This window comes from Lepidochelys olivacea (assembly GCF_965140295.1).
Source record: "Lepidochelys olivacea isolate rLepOli2 genome assembly, chromosome: 10".
Taxonomy (NCBI): Eukaryota; Metazoa; Chordata; order Testudines; family Cheloniidae; genus Lepidochelys; species Lepidochelys olivacea.
In genome coordinates, this window is record NC_140420.1 from 29,523,898 (window position 1) to 29,545,979 (window position 22,082).

General features: G+C 40.0%; 1 protein-coding gene across 16 annotated transcripts in view; it reads right to left on the bottom strand.

The window, feature by feature from the left end:
* Positions 1-22,082, bottom strand: part of RBFOX1 (RNA binding fox-1 homolog 1) — a 2,420,635-nt gene that overhangs the window by 2,009,020 nt on the left and 389,533 nt on the right. For all 16 annotated transcript variants that reach the window (XM_084641955.1, XM_084641975.1, XM_084641956.1 and 13 more), the window contains exon 2: positions 18,239-18,298. In XM_084641955.1, the coding sequence (XP_084498081.1) occupies positions 18,239-18,298 (60 nt within the window). The remainder of the gene's footprint in view (positions 1-18,238; positions 18,299-22,082) is intronic.

Genomic DNA, 22,082 nt, shown 5'->3' on the forward strand with positions numbered 1-22,082 from the left:
CACCTACCCATAGGGCAACACTTCTTTCTATTCTGAGGTGTACCACCTTTGAAATTAAACTGCACCAACTAAAGGTGGACATTTAGAAGCGGTCATCTCCTTTTTCAATCAGGAGGCACTAGCCTTTGCTGAAGAACCACAGCAACTTTTTCTCCCTTGTGGTTGGAGTTTTATAGGGGCTTGTGTGCCACTCGAGTTAATCAAAAATACAGTAAAATCTCAGTGAGTATGAAAGATGATTCAAAGTAGAATTAGGTCTCTGAACCTGGTAATTTCTTTCCACAAATAATGTGAATTGAAGCATTTCAGTGTGCACACCCCAAAAATATCTTCCCCGACTGAGCTCTTCCTCATTTTTTGAGCCGAAAGGTGGCAGCAAGCCGTTGAATGTTAATTTACTACGAAAACCATAAGTCTTGTATTATACAAATGAAAAATAGAAATAGCAGAGATGTGTAGAACAATGCAAGGAATGCAGGCCTCAGTCGCATCTAAATGTCTCACAAGTGGGGGTAAACCCAGTCCTGAGTTTGTAACATGCCAGTTCAAATATTCTCCATTCATAGGATAATGCCTATTTTAGAGGATAGGGTGACCATTCTGTAGGAATGAAGCATATGAACTGTAACACCTCCTTGATGGGCAAATCCACTCTCCACAACCTGGCCCAAGTAACCAGAGTGAATGAGTGAGTGTGTGGAGTCCACAACCTCTAAACCACAAAGCAAGCACCATTGTTGGTTTAGGCATCTTGTCTCTCCTTCCTCAGAGGGAAAGGAGAATTGGTCTGCCAGCAACCCCTCTGACACTGCCTTTGCCCCCTTTCATCTTGTGCAGCTTCCCATCCGTGCAATGAAGCCAAGCAGGTTCTACTGCCATGGAGGCATGGGCAGCATTTGCCCCTAAATCTAAAGCCTTCATCCCCAAACACAGGCTGCATAGCCAGGCAGCACATACGGGGAATTCGTGGCAGCCATAAAGGAAGAAATCCTCCATGCCACCCACAGCACAGTACTGAAGCTCTTAATGTCCACTATTCCATGCCAGGGCTTGCAGAGGCTCTGCAGCACATGTAACCACACTGCAATGTAGGAAAGGGCCAGCTGATCAGACATAATGGTGGAGAATGTGATACCATCCCTTCCTACTCCATTTCTGGCCTCACCCTCTAAAGATGCAGTGCATATTGATCTGCAGTGATCCCCCAAACACTGAGATCCACAGCACAGAGGGGGCATAAAGCCACCCACCGCACGGTCAAATCCTGCCCTACTTCTGCACAGTGGAAACTCCACTATTTCTTTTGTCTCTTGAAAGCTCTGTACCCACAGGGTGGGGTGTAGATTTATCTGTCAATTCACAATACTTCATTCTTCACAAACCTCAAGCTCACGAGAGCCTGAGGACAGAAGTGGAGCCTAAGCCACAGGGTTTTATTCACTATTCAGCCCAACTCTTGTGAGTTTCAGAGGGTGTTTTGCCTAAGCTAAAGGCAAGTACGTACTGGTGCTTATGGCCCATTGAAGACACTATCACAAGTGTAGCTTCACACTGAAGAAAATCCTTACTTGAAACGTTTCTGAGTAGCAGCCGTGTTAGTCTGTATTGGCAAAAAGAAAAGGAGTACTTGTGGCACCTTAGAGACTAACAAATTTATTTGAGCATAAGCTTTCATGAGCTACAGCTGTAGCACACGAAAGCTTATGCTCAAATAAATTTGTTAGTCTCTAAGGTGCCACAAGTACTCCTTTTCTTCTTACTTGAAACTTTTATTTTAGTATCACAAAAAGATTTTTCCCAATATATCTCCACAGTCCTATATTATTTTTACTTCTGCATGTATAGTATTTTCTCCAGAACCAAATCCTGCATTAAAACACTTATATTAGTATATATGAATGAGCATCTGACTGTTACAGTTGAGAAAATGAAAAGATAGCTCCAAAAAGTGCAAACATCAATGGGATCATTGTATTCATCATCTTCAGGCCTCAGAATTAATGTCAACATGGTTAAATTTCATTCTGAAACATCCAGATAATTTATTCCTTCTGCAAGCTCATACTGCCTCTCATTTCTTCTCTGATGCCAAAAGCAACATTGCCATCTCCAAACATTCACAAATTGTAAGTCAGCTACCCAAAAACCCTCATGACATTGGTTTAAAAATACTTGAAATTTTAAAAATACATTTTGGATTCTTTTTATTTGCCTCATGGTTTTTGACCCTTTAGGGTTCACTTTTTAAAGCTTTTTTCTGCAGCCATGAAGGATAGAAACTTACTTTATTTTTTAAAATGAAAGCTGAGAGTCTCACATAATCATACGACACCAGGAGCTGGTTCTTTAATAAAAATGACCAAATACCTTAAATTCATGACAAAATTGCCATAGTTGGCAACATTGTAAAAGTCCTAAATAAGTCTGGCTGGAAAACAATAATTCTGTTTCAAGAAAGGAAGACAGAAAGACCAAATTGAGGTTTCAAAATTTGTTTTCATTCCACAACAAAACAGAAATGAGACCTTTGGGAAAAAACATGAGAGCAAAATCCCCCCAGAATAGTCAGTCTGGAGTTAGAGCACTCACCTCAGATGTGGGAAACCCAGATTCAAGTCCCTCCTGCTTTAGAACCATGGTATCCCATATTCCAGATGACTATTCGAGGGGGGGAGAGATAGCTCAGTGGTTTGAACATTAGCCCACTAAACCCAGGATTGAGAGTTCAATCCTTGAGGGGGCCATTTAGGGATCTGGGGCAAAAATTGGGGATTGGTCCTGCTTTGAGCAGGGGGTTGGACTAGACCTCCTGAGGTCCCTTCCAACCCTGATATTCTATGATTACTTGGCCATTGGTTAGTTTGGCGTTTCTTTCTCTCTCTCTCATTTTGACCAGAAATCCATCCCAGTCATGGGAAACCTGGCTGATGAAAAAAAGTTTTGGTTTTGACAAATCTGCATTTTTTGACTAGAAAAAACATTTTTTTAAAAATAAATTCCTATCCATATTTAGTCCTAAATATCCCAATCCAGCTGCCGAAACTCCACCTTCCCCCCATTGAAAAATGTTACTGCAATGCAATTATCCATTGTCAATTCAAACATTTCTGACACACTGAAAATATGGGGGCAATATAAATTCAATTGAATTTACTATCTAAATAAAATATACATTTACATGCTACTGTGCTGGCTGCATTATTTATTGTGATATATAATTATATTTTTTAGATTTATATTTATATATTTATATGGAAGCTGCTGCAAAATATGCAGACTGCTGCATCTGAGTGCAGCACAATCCAGGGGGTTTTGCTGCAAAATTAAAATCCAGTTTACTGAGGATACAAAGGGTGTGTCTACACTGCAATGTAAACCCAGGGCTAGTAGAACTTAAGTTAGCAGACCCTGGGTTTGTTAACTTAGGGCTTGAGCATCTACACACATTTGTAACCCCAGATTAGAAATTGTTCATCCCTGGGTCCCAACTTGGAGCTGCAGCATCTACATTTCATTATGCAAGTCCAAGTTCAACCACTATATCTCAGACTTCCTAACACACACTTAAAATATGGCTGCTCTAGCCCTTTGCTCATGGTGGAGTGTGACAAAACTTGACTGTCCAGAGGACAAAGAAAGTAAGCCTGTGGGATTGTGAAATACTTTTGGTGGACCCCTGGAGCATGAGTCCAGGAGGACAACATCAGCCCTGAAAAGCAACAGGGATTGGATCCTGGGTCCTAGCTTGATTCAGGCTTGGATGTTGGACCCCATCGGTCCTGGAACCCTAGATCAAAACCCAGGTAATTACAATTTGTGTGTAGATGAAAGAGAAGTAGGTTTGAGCCTGATTTTGAACGCTAGTCTTAAATTGCAGTGTAGACAAACCCAAAGAGGTTTACCTATTATTGGGCACCTAAGCAAACAAGCATAGTATAACATACATGGCAGGAGCCTATACAAATTTAGTTTCATGGACACGTTTCAAATAATATAGTGGTGGCTTGTAAGCAGGATTCATGCTCATTCTTTCTGCATATTCCTATTCACAGGAAAGTAACTTGACAAAAGATAAGTTAATGTCCTAAAGCTACTCATGCAGACTCTCACAATTAAGGACTGACTTTTCAGAAATAGGACACCTTCCATTAAAAATACTTCTAAAACACCCGAAATATTCGTATTTATATTTCTTATTTGCAACATCAATAAATAAAATTGATTATATGAAAAACTTTGGCAATACAGAAAAGTTTTTTTTAGAAGGTGCACTTTTCTTGGGCTAATAAAAAACCCTTACATTATTTAAAGGGAGATCTATTAAACAGCTAGAAAATTCAGCATTCATATAATTCTATGAACTTGATTCAGCACAGGGTAACTCCATTAATTTCAACAAAGCCGCAGCAGTGTAACACTGGAGTAACAGAGTAGTGAATATAACACCTGTAGCGGCACAGGAGCTAGCAAACAGAGCTGTAAACAGGGGAGTTTCAGTGAGAGTTTGTAAGGGGAGTTTGTATTGCAGTGCTTGTTTGCGGTTTGTTTTTGCTGTGGGTGGTGGTGTTTTGGTGTGGTTTGTGTTTCCCAGATTAACAAGATTTAGGTGGGAGGGCTATGACAGATACAGAGGCAGCAGTGGGAATGAGCCATGTAGTGGAAGACACAATGAAGATGACTGGATGTGGAAGCTGCGGTATGTACATGATCCTGGAGGGGGTACCTGTAAGAGTTTTGTCGGCATGAAATGCCCTCTGATAGAGCTGATGGACAAAAAGATCAGAGGTTTGCAGATGCAGGTGGAAAGTCTGGTTGAGTTTAGAAAGGGGTTTGAGCAGATTATGGAGCAAAGACATGAGGTATCTGAAGGGAAAAGCTCAGACTTGCAGATGGAAGCAGGACTGAGGAATTCTATGGGGAGACTGGGTGAGGAAAGTCATCAGTGGAAGCATGTGACTAAAAGAACCAGGCAGAGGAAAAGATGGGCTAGTGAAGGAGAAATAGAGCTCAAGAACAGGTTTGCAGAGTTGGAAAATGAAAGAGGGGCTCAGTAGGTAGTCATTGAAGATGGAAGGGCAAGGAAGAAGAGAAGAGCAGCTAGTCCTATAGGAAAAGGGGAAGAGTCAATGGAGACTACACCAAATATGAGCCCCAGGAGGATACAGGATGGGTTGAAGAGGATTACAAGGGAGAACAGGAATGGAAAGAACTTGCAGCCAGAGGGAACTGGGGATAGACTGGAGAACAGCACCGTCACCAGGAAAAGGCAGGTCTATGTGATTGGGGACTCTTTACTGAGAAGAATAGACAGGCCTGTAACCAGAGCTGATCCAGAGAATAGAAGGGTGTGCTGTCTTCCAGGTGCTAAGATACGAAATGTAGACCTGAGGTTGAAAAGGATCCTAAAAGGAGCAGGAAAGAATCCCCTAATTATCCTTCATGTGGAAACAAATGATACTGATAGATTCTCACTGGAACATATGAAGGGAGACTATGCTAGGCGGAGGAAGATTCTTAAGGAAATCGAGGCTCAGGTGATCTTTAGTGGGATTCTGCCTGCTCCTAGACAAGGGCAACAAAGGTGTGACAAGATTATGACTATCAACACATGGTTTAGGAGGGCTTTGGGATGTATGGCCACTGGGAGGCATTCATGGACTGAGGACAGTTCTCTCGGGATGGACTTCATCTGAGTAGGGAAGGAAATAGACTTCTAGGATGGAGGCTGGCACAACTGATTAAGAGAGCTTTAATCTAGGAATTTGGAGGAGATGGTTGGGAGGTGTCCAGGCAATCTCCACACCGGATTTTAGCACTGAAAGGGAAGAAAATGAAGTAAAAAAGGATACAGTCGTGGGTAGGAGAATGTATATAAGGAGGAAGGGCAGTGTGGATACCAGTCTAATAGGTTATACTGGCTGTAGAATGTCCATGCCTAATCGGGTACAGAATGTGAGCGAGGCCAAACAGCAAAAATTGAGATGTTTGTACACCAATGCGAGGAGCCTAGGTAACAAAATGGAGGAACTAGAGCTACTGGTGCAGGAAGTGAATCCAGATATTCTAGGGATAACAGAAACATGGTGGAATAGCAGTCATGACTGGAGTACAGGTATTGAAGGGTATGTGCTGTTTAGGAAAGACAGAAATGAAGGCAAAGGTGGCGGAGTAGCACTGTATATCAATGATGAGGTAGAATGTAAAGAAATAAGAAGCGATGGAATGGATAAGACAGAGTCCGTCTGGGCAAAAATCACATTTGGGAAGGAAACTATTAGAGCCTCCCCTGCGATAGTGCTTGGGGTGTGCTATAGACCGCCGGGATCTAATTTGGATCTGGATAGAGCCCTCTTTAATGTTTTTAATGAAGTAAATACTAATGGAAACTGCATGATCATGGGAGACTTTAACTTCCCACATATAGACTGGAGGACGAGTGCTAGTAATAATAATAGGGCTCAGATTTTCCTTGATGCGATAACTGATGGATTCCTTCATCAAGTAGTTGCTGAACCGACTAGAGGGGATGCCATTTTAGATTTGGTTTTGGTGAGTAGTGAGGACTGCATAGAAGAAATGGTTGTAGGGGACAATCTTGGTTCAAGTGATCAGGAGCTAATTCAGTTCAAACTGAACGGAAGGATAAACAAAAATAAATCTGCAACTAGGGTTTTTGATTTCAAAAAGGGCTGACTTTCAAAAACTAAAGAAATTAGTTAGGGAAGTGGATTGGACTGAAGAACTTATGGATCTAAAGGCAGAGGAGGCCTGGGATTACTTTACATCAAAGCTGCAGAAGCTATCGGAAGCCTGCATCCCAAGAAAGGGGAAAAAATTCATAGGCAGGAGTTGTAGACCAAGCTGGATGAGCAAGCATCTCAGAGAGGTGATTAAGAAAAAGCAGAAAGCATACAGGGAGTGGAAGATGGGAGGAATCAGCAAGGAAAGCTACCTTATTGAGGTCAGAACATGTAGGGATAAAGTGAGACAGGCTAAAAGTCAAGTAGAGTTGGACGTTGAAAAGGGAATTAAAATCAATAATAAAAGGTTCTATATTCATATAACTAAGTAGAAAACAAAGAAAGAAGAAGTGGGACCGCTAAACACTGAGGATGGAGTGGAGGTCAAGGATAATCTAGACATGGCCCAATATCTGAACAAATACTTTGCCTCAGTCTTTAATAAGGCTAAAGAGGATCTTAGGGATAATGGTAGGATGACAAATGGGAATGAGGATATGGAGGTAGATATTACCATATCTGAGGTAGAAGCGAAACTCAAACAGCTTAATGGGACTAAATCGGGGGGCCCAGATAATCTTTATCCAAGAATATTAAAGGAATTGGCACATGAAATTGCAAGCCCATTAGCAAGAATTTTTAATCACTCTGTAAACTCAGGGGTTGTACCATATGATTGGAGAACTGCTAACATAGTTCCTATTTTTAAGAAAGGAAAAAAAGTGATCTGGGTAACTACAGGCCTCTTAGTTTGACATCTGTAGTATGCAAGGTCTTGGAAAAAAATTTGAAGGAGAAAGTAGTTAAGGACATTGAGGTCAATGGTAAATGGGACAAAATACAACATGGTTTTACAAAAGGTAGATCATGCCAAACCAACCTGATCTCCTTCTTTGAGAAAGTAACAGATTTTTTAGACAAAGGAAACGCAGTGGATCTAATTTACCTAGATTTCAGTAAGGCATTTGATACAGTGACACATGGAGAATTAGTTAAATTGGAAAAGATGGGGATCAATATGAAAATTGAAAGGTGGATAAGGAATTGGTTAACAGGGAGACTACAGGGTGTCCTACTGAAAGGTGAACTGTCAGGCTGGAGGGAGGTTACCAGTGGAGTTCCTCAGGGATCAGTTTGGGGACCAATCTTATTTAATCTTTTTATTACTGACCTCGGCACAAAAAGTGGGAGTGTGCTGATAAAGTTTGCAGACGATACAAAGCTGGGAGGTATTGCCAATTTAGAGAGAGACCGGGATATCAGTCAGGAAGATTTGGATGACCTTGTAAACTGGAGTAATAGTAATAGAATGAAATTTAATAGTGAGAAGTGTAAGCTTATGCATTTAGGGATTAATAAGAAGAATTTGAGTTATAAGCTGGGGATACACCAATCAGAAGAAACGGAGGAGGAGAAGGACCTTGGAGTATTGGTTGATCATAGGATGACTATGAGCCGCCAATGTGATGTGGCCGTGAAAAAAGCTAATGCGGTCTTGGGATGCATCAGGAGAGGTATTTCCAGTAGAGATAAGGAGGTTTTAGTACCGTTATACAAAGCACTGGTGAGACCTCACCTGGAATACTGTGTGCAGTTCTGGCCTCCCATGTTTAAGAAGGATGAATTCAAACTGGAACAGGTACAGAGAAGGGCTACTAGGATGATCCGAGGAATGAAAAACCTGTCTTATGAAAGGAGACTCAAGGAGCTTGGCTTGTTTAGCCTAACTAAAAGAAGGTTGAGGGGAGATATGATTGCTCTCTGTAAATATATCAGAGGGATCAATAGCAGAGAGGGAGAGGAATTATTTAAGCTCAGTACCAACGTGGACACAAGAACAAATGGATATAAACAGGCTATTGGGAAGTTTAGACTTGAAATTAGACGAAGGTTTCTAACCATCAGAGGAGTGAAGTTTTGGAATAGCCTTCCAAAGGAAGCAGTGGGGGCAAAAGACCTATCTGGCTTTAAGATTAAACTCAATAAGTTTATGGAGGAGATGGTATGATGGGATCACATGATGTTGGCAATTAATTGATCTTTAAATATTCATGGTAAATAGGCCCAATGGCCTGTGATGGGATGTTAGATGGGGTGGGATCTGAGTTACCCAGGAAAGAATTTTCTGTAGTATCTGGCTGGTGAATCTTGCCCATATGCTCAGGGTTTAGCTGATCGCCATATTTGGGGTCGGGAAGGAATTTTCCTCCAGGGCAGATTAGAAGAGGCCCTGGAGGTTTTTCGCCTTCCTCTGTAGCATGGGGCACGGGTCAGTTGCTGGAGGATTCTCTGCTCCTTGAAGTCTTTAAACCATGATTTGAGGACTTCAATAGCTCAGACACAGGTGAGAGGTTTTTTGCAGGAGTGGGTGGGTGAGATTCTGTTGCCTGCCTTGTGCAGGAGGTCGGACTAGATGATCATAATGGTCCCTTCTGACCTTAATATCTGTGAACTTCTGAGTTCAAATTTGTTATATTTTCATATAATATCTGTCATTAACAGCAGGGAAGAGCAGCCCATCATAAAAATATCCGGAGAAACTGATCAGATTCTGGAACCGAAGACTTACTGAATCATTCATCCTCAAATCCATTTGAATTCTCCTCTCTCAACCCCCACTTTTTAGTACTAGATTGTTCTATAAGCAGTAATTTGGTATATTTGAGAAACATGCATTCCTTCTCATCAATCACAACACACAACTTCACAGGCAACCATACAGATAGTATAATTCAAAGAGAAATAAACTCAGTTCTTAACTTCAGTATTTTTATGCCACAATTGTGTGACACTAGAAAACTCAAACAATATATTAATTCTTCTCCATCGCCTCCCTTCAATAGCTCAATCAGTGCAACCAAAATTGCATGCATAATTCTTTGTCCAAAACAGGCACAAAAGTAATAATTAAAGTTCTGTAAATTATTGAAGAGTCAAGCAAGGCAACTGGAATCCTGTTTTTAAAATGGTATTCTGACAAATGTAAGCCTTTGAAGAGTAACAGGTTCTTGTAACACAAGCTCCAACAAAGAAGATTTGATCACAAGAATCAGACTCAAAAATTTCAGGTAAATCTGTTACCTACAAATAGCCAGAACAGCCTTAAAATTATTCTGCATGGTCTTGATTATTCAGTGGAGTAATGCAACCTCTTTTACAATGACAGCAGTAAGCATTTTTAAATGCACGGCTCAGATCATTTTCTGCTCCAAATAATACATTCTTCCACAAATGAAATCTTATTCCTCAAATCATTAATTTTCAAATGACATGAACCTAAATTGGATTCTAAGAAATTAGAACAGAGATGGAAGCTTTTTTATAACCACAGTCTTTTAATGTTATTTTAGAACTAACTCTTTAAGAGACTCTGACAAAGGCTCTGATAACTTCACTGTAGCTATTCAAACATCAAAAGAAGCTGTAGCTAAGAGAGGACATATACAGGTAGGAAGACCCAGGAAACACCTTCTTTTAACTTGACCTTCTGTGTTGAAACCAGGAAAAGAACCGGTGTTATCACTAAACATCTAATAATTAAATTTTGAAACAGTTGTTTTAAACCAAAACCTGAACTTTTTCAAAAAACTGTCAAAATGTCCCATTTTGACATTTTCAAAACTAAACTTTTCTTCAAATTTTTTACAAAATGGTAAGTTTGTTAAAACTGACCTTTTCTCAATCTGTTGCAGTTCCAATGAAGCTGCATTTTCTGATGCTAAAGATTTCATTTAAAAATTTCCCAACCAACTCTACTGATGAACAAATAATCAATAGGCATCAAAATACCCCCAAATCAATACCCTAAAGTCTGAGAAAGTACAATTCTGTTCCTCAAAACACGTAAGTACAAAACTAAAGCAGTAACTTCCTTAACTTAGAATCTGATCTTGCAAATATTTTATGGTTATCTTCACTCACAAGAGCGGCAGCAAGAGCCAGGAGTATTAGTAATACCTCTCAACTCGTCAAGGCTCAAATGCCAACCACAGACCCCCATGTGTGTTTCCCAGCAATTGAAAATCCTGTTCGATTTCTTTCTATAACCTCAGTTTCATCGTTCTTCCTGTGATGTAAGTAATTTTCAATAATGAAAGCAAGGGCACACAAATTTGCGTGGAAGGAGGGCAACTTTGCGACTCAGTGAATGACATCTCTCAAAATGAGGTACATTTGGAGAGTAATTGTGGTGTTAACTTAGCACCTCAAGGCCTCAATCACAATCAGGGCCACATTGTACAAGGCAGCGTACAAACACAGGAAGTGAGAGTCTCTGTGCCTAAATAGATAACAAGAAAAGAGTGCTGTTATCTCTTTTACTAAAGAGTAACAGAGGCACAAAAGATTAGTGGCCGTATTCACAAGGACTTAGGCACCTAACTGGCATCTTAGGCACCTAAATCCCACTGGGATTCACAAAACCCCTGTTCAGAAGCCCCCAAACCCCGTAGGTGCCTAGAATTGTTTGGCATCTACATGTTTGCAGTAGGAGTTCCCTACGCACCTATATTTATGCCTTTAAGCACACACACAGTGCAGCCCCACACCAGGTATCATGACACATAAGCACCAGAGTGATGCACAAACCATGAGAAGATAGGCATTCTTCTGCTTAACTCACCTGCAGGGCCCGATCTGGTAAGCATATTCAGATCTCATTTACTGGATTGGGCCCCTCTAGAAAAGCTTACGAAAAATGGCAGGAAGGGGTGGATCAACTCCCTCATAATATCCTAACTGCTGGACTAAAAGTTAACATGGGATGGGGGGAGATGCTGGTTCAAGTCCCCTTTCCACCTGAGGGGGAAGAAGGGATTTAAATTAGGATTTTCCACCTCTCAAGTGAGTGCCGTAACCATTGGACTACAGGATGTTCTAACATGGGACTCCTGTTATGCTGTTCCACTGTGGATAAAGAATATAACAAGTCAATAGAGCAGGGTGTCCTCACTTCTTGCTCAAATGGCATAGGCACCTACCGCCAAGAGGGTTTTCAGCTGAGAATCCCAAGCACAGGTAGATGCCTCCCTGCAGCCCAGTCTTAGCTCCTATCTCTGAGAGGGGCGGGGCTTAGCACACCCCCTTCAACTTGGCACCTCCTATTGGCTAGGTTTGGTAAAAGGTGTCACCAAGTGTGCTGGCTTTTGAGAATGGCATTCTGAGGCTCCTCTTTCCCCACATTCATTGTACAGGAGCTAAGGCGCCTAACACAGTGAATCTGTGTGAATCTCAGTGATTTTCTCAGAACCTAAAAGATTGTGATACTGGGAGTCACCATGCCTGAGTTTCTCTGGGAATCTAACCCTGAGTGACTTGATCAAGGTCACACAGGAAATCTGTGGCAGAGCTGGGAATTTAACCCAGGTCTCATGAAACCTAATGCAAACTTAATCTCAAGACCATCCTCCCTCTTAGCATTGCACACTGGTAAGAGGTGTCCTTCAGATTCCTAAAGGAGATTTTTTTTCTCGCGTGTCTTAGTGATCTCCAAGTATGGTAGGGCAGGTGAGCTGCTTGAAAATGTTTATGGGACAAGTTCAATAATGAAGCAACTATGTCTGAGTATTTTTTTATATACCATTGGAGCCAAGGATGAAGAAGTCTCTAATAAAGCAGCTGACTGCTATAAAAGTCTCATTTTTGGAGGGGATTACTACTATTATAACATGTATTTGATACTGCCTTAAACTGGAACAGCTGCACAGGAATATCTTTTCCTTGATGGTTAGCAACCGTTTTCCCCACGGATCAGAATGCAAGAATGTGTCGTTTCAGATCTCTGGAATTTCCTGTAGTAACAACTGTATTAGATTAGAGTTCTGTGTTATGCAAATTAGAGTAGATTGTTGCTGCTGTTTCACAACCAACTGGCTCACACTGTAGCTCTATGAATTTATGATCTGTTGTAATTCACCTCAAGCATTGTGTGAAATATGAATCTATGTATCACATTTTGAGAAACAGGAAATGAAGAAGGATGAAATAGGATACATGGTTTACAGTAGAACATATCTTAATTTTCAGTGGTGCTGAGCACCTGCAGTTCCTGCTGACTTCAAATAGAGTTGCAGGCAATTAGCATCTTTCAAAATCATGCTCATAGTGTATACATCATTTTATGGAACACTCATTTCACAGCAGATATGTAATGTTGTGTAAAATAGTTAAGTAAATGGTAAGTGCCTTATAAATAAAGACATACATGCTCATTTCTGTCCTTTAAATCCTATTCAGTGTAATTTTCAATAAATGATATGAGCACCTACTGCAAGTACTGTGGAATTACGACATTCACCAACCTCTTTTCTATGTACCTCCCCTCACTTAAAATTTTATATTGTAATGATGCATCTAACTACCACCATTTTTATATTGATGAAGCATGTTGTAAGAACTGCACAAATAGAGGAATCATTTTTCTACTAGTATTTATTCAAATTCAAAAGCCAGATTTATATATGATCATTTTTGTAATGATTTCATGGTCATCTTTTTTGCACATATTCCAGCATTACTAGCATTCATACTAGTGTAAAAGGAACGCTTCGCTCACATGCTTCACATTTTTGCCAAAAGCAAATTTATACACATGATTTTAAATCTCAGAAATACTTGATTTGCAAATTCTAAATCAAACTCCCGAAGATGTGTGCTGCATTGATTAGTTACATAAAATCAATCAGGAAGAATGAAGAATACCTCAGGACATAAACACCACACCATAAATTGTGAACATTCAGAATTTACAGAGATAATCCATAAAACAAGAATTATTCATTGATTATATTCGGAAATCAATTAATTTGGTCCCCTTTACAGACAGCAAACAGGAAAAAACAACAAATTCAACAACTTATTCATTGTCAATTCTTACTTCGCTTTACCAAAAAGACCTAGCTTTTTTAAAGCTTTCACTCATCTATTTCTGCACCCTCCCTGCACTTGTGTTTAAAACATCAACATTGAGCACCATCTTCACTTTATTCATTTATACCATAAATGTAAGTATGCTTCTTCTTAGCAAGGGAAGTGCCCTAACACACTTCTCTAGTGTTCCTCTCCCATCCTCAACTCAGTCCTACTTTCACTTCTCAGCTCTGATCTTCAAGTCATCCTCAAACTTTTTTGCATAGATTGGATATTTATCCATAACACACACTACAGAACTACAAGATAATGCAAGAGCAGTGATTCAAGCAAAAGTACCAATTTCACTAAAGGCTAGACTGAAAATTGAGTTGAACCAAATGATAGAAAACGCTATCATTTTCATCTCACTTTACTACACTCTGCAAATCTGCCTACTATCACCTCTGCAACAGTGGTCGCATCTACCATTAGCTTGACACTAACTCTGATGATCTCTCCTTCATGCATTTGTCACTTCATGCCTTGATTACTGCAACTCCCTCCTTTTATGGCCTCACAAAGTCATCCATATCCAAACTACTGTCTGTTCAGAATACTGCAGAACAGCTTCTCCCCTGTTACATGCAAACACTATAATATAATCCCTGTCACAAGAAAATGAATTACTGATGGGTTTCTCCATGTCTAAAAAATTTGGAATTACTGAGGTAATAAAAAAAATGAGTCTGTATGCCACTTAACTGAACCCTCAGTCCAACTCATTTTCTTCCTGAAAATATGTATTAAACTCTCAGGTAAAACTAAGTTTTTTATTGAGAACACTGACTTATTGATCTATCTCCTTTGCCTGCTTTTCCCTTGCCACTGCAAAATTCTGGTAACAATCAGAAAATCTGAGTCTGTTCTTAGACCTCCTCTCCTCCCCCTGGCTTTCTTTTTTTTTTTTAAATAAAGTCAATTTACTACTAGTGAAATGTACTAGACTGACAGCACTGGAAATTGAAACTCTCTAACAGAGAGGTAGTTCAGTCTCCATGCTCATTCAGTCTTTGGCTTCTGATGAAACTGGAAAGAAGGACGCCAATTAATTCCAGATGAGGTGCTGGCTTTTTGTAATGTGGACAGCTGTCCACTGGAAAATGGACTGAGTTCATGGACTCATTTCACATAATCTGGTTAATAGCTATGTGGTAATTATCTTTTGATCCTTATCCAACCTAGATCGTGTTTGAAACGAAAACCTACAGGTGAAAGACTTCACATTTGGTATCACTTTTTGAGCTATCAATTCTCTGTCAGGGAAATACACAGTTATGCAAACATTGGGCCTAGTTCTGCAAAAACTTGTGTGAGAGAGTAACTCATGAGAATAATCTCATTGAATTCAATGAGACTATTCATAGTAAGTGTTTGCAGAGATGTGCCCAAGGCTTTGCACAGTTAATAGTAGTATTATGTAACATACAAGGTGTCTAGTGTATTTTTAGTTGCACATATGTGAGTCAGGCACTCAGGATATAATGCTCAGAATAAGATCTCTAAATGTTTCAGAAGGCAAAGTACATAGTACAGCACTTGAGGAGCAAGTAAAAACATCAGAACCATCCTAATAAGTCAACCCAGTGATCCATATATAGCAATATCATATATCTAACTATAGCCAATACAAATGTTTCTGATGAAAATATGAACCCTCACAGTGAATCATTTGACATACTATATTATTGGGGCAGATTTCTTCCTGACCTAGTCTGCTATGTCAGCATCTGCACTGAAGCATGAAAGCTGATAATTATCTATCCTTCCTTGTGTACACAGATCTTCTAAACGTGCTCAGGTAAGTAGTGCTTATTGACATGAATAATTCCATTCATTTCCATTACATGGGCAAGAGTTTGCAGGATTTGGTCATTCAGTTCCTTTTCCACAAAGATTTGTGCCTCACACAAGTCAAGTTTTAAATGGAGGATACAGCTCTCCTGGATAATACAGAAATTTGATACAGAAATTTAGAAACATCTAAAATGTTTGTTGCATACAACTGGATACACAGTTGCCTAGATCTCTCAGTTCCCCATATCCACTGTGAAATTAGACAGTGCCATGACACACTGGTGTGTCTTAATTATTGTACAAAGAAATCAACTAACTTAGTAATAGCTGACTGCAATTTTCTATATTATGAGGAAGCTTCCCTGTGGTGCCCTTATTGTATTAGACACAAGACAAGACAGTATCAGAGCTATTAGGAAAACCATTATGACTTGGCCCTTGACCTGGTTAGTGTACACACTAGAGCAGAGTGAGGGGGCTCTAAATTGCACCTGCTGGCTGTAGTTCTCAAGGACCCCAGATGGAAACAAACAGAGCATGCTCCCATCACTAAAACACACGTCTCCAACCCTAGCATGCCCCACGTGCGGTGCTGATGCAGGCATAGGAGACTGCTCCTCCAGATTCTGCATCTTCTGGGGCCTCCTTCCCTCTGGGAAAATTCCCAGCCGGTTAATTGTGAGAGATTTATACTCCCCTTGTGCTGCTCAGGTGATATGCAGGAAGAAGAGCAGAGCAGAGAATCTGCTTTACACACACACACACAAATCGTTTTATAAAATGTGGTAAAAAAATACATACTTTTACCATTACGGGATCATATTTAAAAGCGTGAAACCCATTCTGTCACTGTTGCTTCCTGCAACTACAGAGTCAGCAGAATTAAACCCAGAGTTTAGCATACTGACGTGTGTCTTAGAGGGATTTTTTGCTGAATACTGTTCATCCGGTGCCCCCATTATGCTATGTAGAAGGTTCACATGAAGAAAGATTTACACATGCAAGTTCCAAAATAAATATTTTAAAAAAAATCAGCAATTCACTTTAGCCAGTTAAGAAAATGCACACACAAGTTCCTGCTCCAGTATGATTTCTGATCTGATTTGAAAATGAGCTAACTGGCATGTGAGTGACATTTCCTCCACAGGTTTCAGAGTAACAGCCGTGTTAGTCTGTCTTTGCAAAAAGAAAAGGAGTACTTGTGGCACCTTAGAGACTAACCAATTTATTTGAGCATGAGCTTTCGTGAGCTACAGCTAGCTCACGAAAGCTCATGCTCAAATAAATTGGTTAGTCTCTAAGGTGCCACAAGTACTCCTTTTCTTATTTCCTCCACAGATATGGACTGCAACACAGTAGTCCCCTCCTGAGTCAAGATTCCAGCCTGTCTTACAGTGGTGTGAATACAAAGTGACTCCCCCAGATCCAATGGAGTTGTGCTGTATTTTACAGCACTATAATTCAAATCAGAGCATAGCCCCAGTTGTCTAGCACAGACATTCTTACAAAATGTGAACACAAAGATTCTGTAGTAGTTCACTAAACATTATGTGGATATGACATTGGTATAATACACTTTAGAAGTTCTAGTTAGAAAAGTCTGTAATAGCAGCACTGAAGTGTGACGGTTAATCTGTTTCAGTTGTCTTTGTTCTGCAAATTGCTTGATAGAGCAGTACAAATACCTCTATAAATGTGTTCACCCATTTCTGGCTAACCGTGGCTTTGATAGAATACATCACTTCCAGAAATGAGTATTAGGCTCAGTTCAGGAATGACATTTCTTCAAAAATTAAGTCACTATATTATGGAAGCAATGAGTCAACCTTCTTGACATCCCAGGACTTTGAGGAAGAAGGGTAGTGTCTGATAATCTAGTGGTTTGGTGTTCATGATTTTAGAACAAAATCACGTAATGAAATAATCTGAGCAGCTCTACAATTATTTACACCTAACCCCTTTTTCAGCTTCATCCATTACCAAGTTTAAATGATTTTATATATACACATACATGTATGAATAAGCCACTGAAACCAGAGGAATTTTACTTTATATGAGCTGCACAGGTATAACAAAATATTAATTTCCTTACCACGTGACTTGACTGTTCTCTGACTGGTATTATCTGTCTGTTACTATTCATGCTACATTGTTAAACCTGATTTAGTAACTAAGAATAATGGCTCACTGTGCCTCAAAAGGCACAGCCCTGCACATTTGGTGCAGTGGGAATATCACCAGGACACACAATCACTCATGGAGATCTGAGGGAGCACAGCCACTGTACCACCATACTGGAAAGGGTAGCATGTTCTTCTTTATGAGCCTGGCCATCTCTCATGGCTGGTGGTAAAGCCATGTAGCTGGACCTCTTCCTTACCCCTGGGCCCACCCCTTTATGGTGGAGATGCTACTAGTCAGGAGCAATCCTTGGCATTCAAGAAACTGCAAAGGCTGCTGTTGTACACAACTTCTCTCTCTTTCCCCAGGAGTCAGACACTGCCTCACCCTAAATCAGTCTGCTAATGCAATGCAAGCACTAACATAGAAGATGGATTTGCTGGATCGCTAATGAACTCAGATTTCAGTGATTCAAGTCAACCATCCTCAGTTTGGTGAGCAGATCAAATGTTTGCTAATACCATATATTCAAGTATTTGAGAACATTTAGCAAACTCAAACACAGTTACTTCAAGAGCAGTAAGATCTGTCTCAGGTAAAATCGCTTCCAGTGATTGATAGCTGAAGCACTCTAGAGAAGAATGCAATCTGTACAGCAAAATGCTTTTACTTACTGGACCTTGAGGACTGTTCCTGGCACTGGAAGCCAAAGCCACATTGTCAGATTTATAGTCCTGAAAAGAGGCAGGGAGGGAAAGAGATTAAACAGAATATTTAGTATTTTACTTAACAAAAATTAAAATCAGCAAAAAGTACATTGCAAAGCAGAGCTCAGAACCCACGCTCAGGGAAGAAGCTATTGATAAATACTATTAATTTCAGTTATAGCCATACCTATTCATTTTAGGTACTTGTATGGCTCACATTACCTTAGTATCTCAGTGCCTTTTAAAAAAAATATAGCCATCGTCATGACATCTCTGTGAGGCAAGGCAGTACCACTATCTCAATTGTACAGATGGGGAACAGAGAGACTAAGTGATTTTCCCAAGGTCTCACACGAAGTCTGTGGCAGAACAAGAAATTGAACCATGGTTTCCTGAATCCCAGGCTAGTAACAAAACCATATAATCCTCTATCATGTGATGTATTGATATAGTATTATATTAGTACTAAAACCTGTATTAATTTTGTATTCATAATTAACTCATAACTCAAAGTTTGCACTTAAATTAGTTGCAAAGAATATTGTGCAAACTAATTTGTTTTACTTATGATGCTGAAGACAATGTGTGACCATAAAACTAAAATAAAATACTCTCAATCCTTATATTTATTCCAATTTGAGGAGTCGTGTCTCATCCCAATGAGAATGGTTCAGAACAAAGTTACCTCCACATCACTATCTTCCAGGACACAGTAAGTGACTTCTTTTTTTAAACTTTACACAAAAAGTACTAATTTTTCCACCTGTTCTAATTATGAGTTGTAACTTACCCATTTTTCACCTACCCACAAAATTATATCATAGTGTCCCTCTATGCCTCATTAGATACCATCTGACCCATTTCCTCTCCCTGTTGTATATAACTTCTGAATTTGCCTTACTAGGGTCCACGCTCTAGCGCTGTGCTGCTAGAAGTGACAAGTACAACAAGAAAAGCAACTTACAGGAAGGTCAAAAGGTGTAACTTAATGCAAGTAAATAATTCAGCATGTGAACTGATGGGGATGTGTAACCCACACACCTTTAGCTCATGCGGTAAAGGCTCATGCGCTAAGCTCCAGACGTCCCCAGTTCAACAACTAGGGTCTGTCGGTGTTACAGATGCACATAAAAATGTAGTGATATGGTAAAAGCTTGTGGGACATAAAATGACAGTTCTATAAGAGAGGAATCCTACTTTAACACACACCTTCTTCCAGGCACATAAATTATGTGAACAGACTCCTCGTTCAATAGGTGTATATAGGCTTAAGTGAATCTAACTGATTCTAAGGGAGTTCAGCTCTACCTGAAGGAGTGCAAGTGAATCTAAATTACATCACCTTACCTGGCACTTGCAAATTTTGTCCAGAATCACTAGATTTCTTGGCTCGGAGCCTGGTCCCCACTGTAATCGCTTTATGTCTCCATGGTATGAAGGGGGCAGAATGACCCCAGAGGAACACCCCAAGCACACTGGGATAGTGTATGCCTCCCTACAGCCCTTAGCTTTGGGGTATGCTCAGGGTGGGAATAGGAATGGCCAGAACTACACTCTAGCAATTTGGTGCAGTAGAGCAGCCCACAGGCAAGCACGTAAGGCTACCACAAGTTACAGCAACCCCTGGTGCTGCTCTAAGATATATTAGGGACTACACTGGCTCTTGGAGTAACCTAAAATGTGGAAAGGGAGGAAGAGAATGTTCTCTGGGTTCAATTCCCCACTTCACCTTCCTGTATCACCTTGAGTGAGTCACTTAGCATCTCTGTGCTTCAGTCCCTGGTCTGGAAAAGGGAATAATAGCCCTTCCCTATCTCATCAGAGTGCTGTGAGGATGAATACATTAATGATTGTGAGGCGCTAAGAAACTATAGTAATGGGGGCCATGTAAGTTCCTTAGATAGATTACTAGACGTACTGAAGTTTCTAAATATGCACTAATTCCAGAAACCAAGGGGTTAATCAATTTAGGTATTCATTTATTTTTTGCAGTGAAGCATTAGAAAATGGTTTGCATATTGTAATTCTGATCTGTTCTTTTATTATTAGCAATGCCTGCACACTTGTACTGATATTTTGAGTCAGACCTTCAGGGGCTAGTTTCCTGTCAGTAAGATTAGGTAGCATGCTGAAGTGAAGTGGTGCAGCCAGTTTAAATGTTCAGGAATGAAAGTCTGATGAGCTGAAACTGGTGTGGGCCCAGTGAAGACGAGACCTACTGGGTCTTGAAAAGATATTAAGCTTTTCATTCCACAGAGAACTTCTCATATAAATTACGAAGTTTTGAAGTAGACCAAAATAACTAAACAATAACAAGCGATCTTGTATTTATAGAAGAATGTAGCATGGTTTAGTGGATGGAGCACAGTACAGGGGGACGTTTGTTTCTAGTTCCATTGCTTCACTAGGTGACCTTGGATCATTTCACTTCGTGTCCCAGTTTTCCCACCAGTAAAATGAAGACAATCCACTTCCTTATCTCAATAGCGGTTTAATTCATTAATGTTTGTGAAGTTGGAAGAAATCGCTTGGAGGAAAGGCACCTAGAAATAAATGCAGTTTTGCTCCTGGAGCCTTGCAGAATTTATGGGTAGAAGAGTCAACATGGCCAATGGAATCAAGAACATTCTCACCATTCTTAACACTTCACCATTTAAATATCAAGGTATGCAAGAATACACTTTATCCAATTACTGTATTATAGTCTTCCTCTCTCTAGAGCCAGCATGCTAGTTGGCAGTCTGTAGCCATATTATTAAGAATCTGTGTGCATCCCAGTCAGTTTATATATTGTTTACACTTTGTACAACGTCTCCAGCTATAAAGTTACGAAACAGGGAAAGGAGCCTGACTACTCCCAAGAACACCAAACAGGACTGGAGACTAAGTCCTGCAGTCTGTTTCATTATATTTCTCACAGCCATGATGGATGTAAACAAGGAGATTATGGCTAACAGATTTTCTAAGATTCCAACCTCAATAAAACACCTGAAAACCAGCATATCACCTATTTCATATCCCCCCAAACTCCAGGATTTAATGAAAAACTTGCTTCTGTGCCAGCTACTTGGTTCTTTACCACTGATGTACGTTCCTTTCTGATGTTTTCTTCGCATTTATTGACCCTTAACCCCCCTCCCTGCTTTCAATCACTCAACATCTTATCCTGTCATTTATTATCTGTTCTACCTTACATTACTCAATGTCTCCATCCAGCTACCCTGCCACTCACCTTTTATCCTCACTCCTTTGTTAAGTACATAGGTTCTACCTCATTTGAACACACACACACACACACACACACACTGTATAACATATACCCATCTATTGAAATTCAGCATCTCCCTCCCTTCTAATTAGCTTTCTTCATTTCTTTATGGAGCAATCCTGCAGCAGATTGCATGGTTGACCTTATTTTATAGTTTCAGAACTCTAAAATTTAGAGATCATAGGACAACCATTTTGCAAGTGTGTTGTAAGTGGTAAACTCCCCAAAAGAAGCAGATTGACAGAGCTAACAAAGAAAACAGATTTCACTTAGCTCATTCTGTGCTTTTCCAAATAGAAAATACATGAGTTTCACAACAATATTGTGTCATTGTAGCCTATATCTTACACAATGTAGATGCCATTTATTTTACATAGTGTATCTCAAATTACTGTACAGATCTGTGAAACATGAACGAATTAAGATAATAAAAATGTTTGGACTGATGTTGCATAAATGATTTATATATATTATTGTGACAAAGCTCTGTCCTTGTCTCTCGGGGTCCCGCACTTCCTGGCGGATTTCACTAGCCTCAGAGGC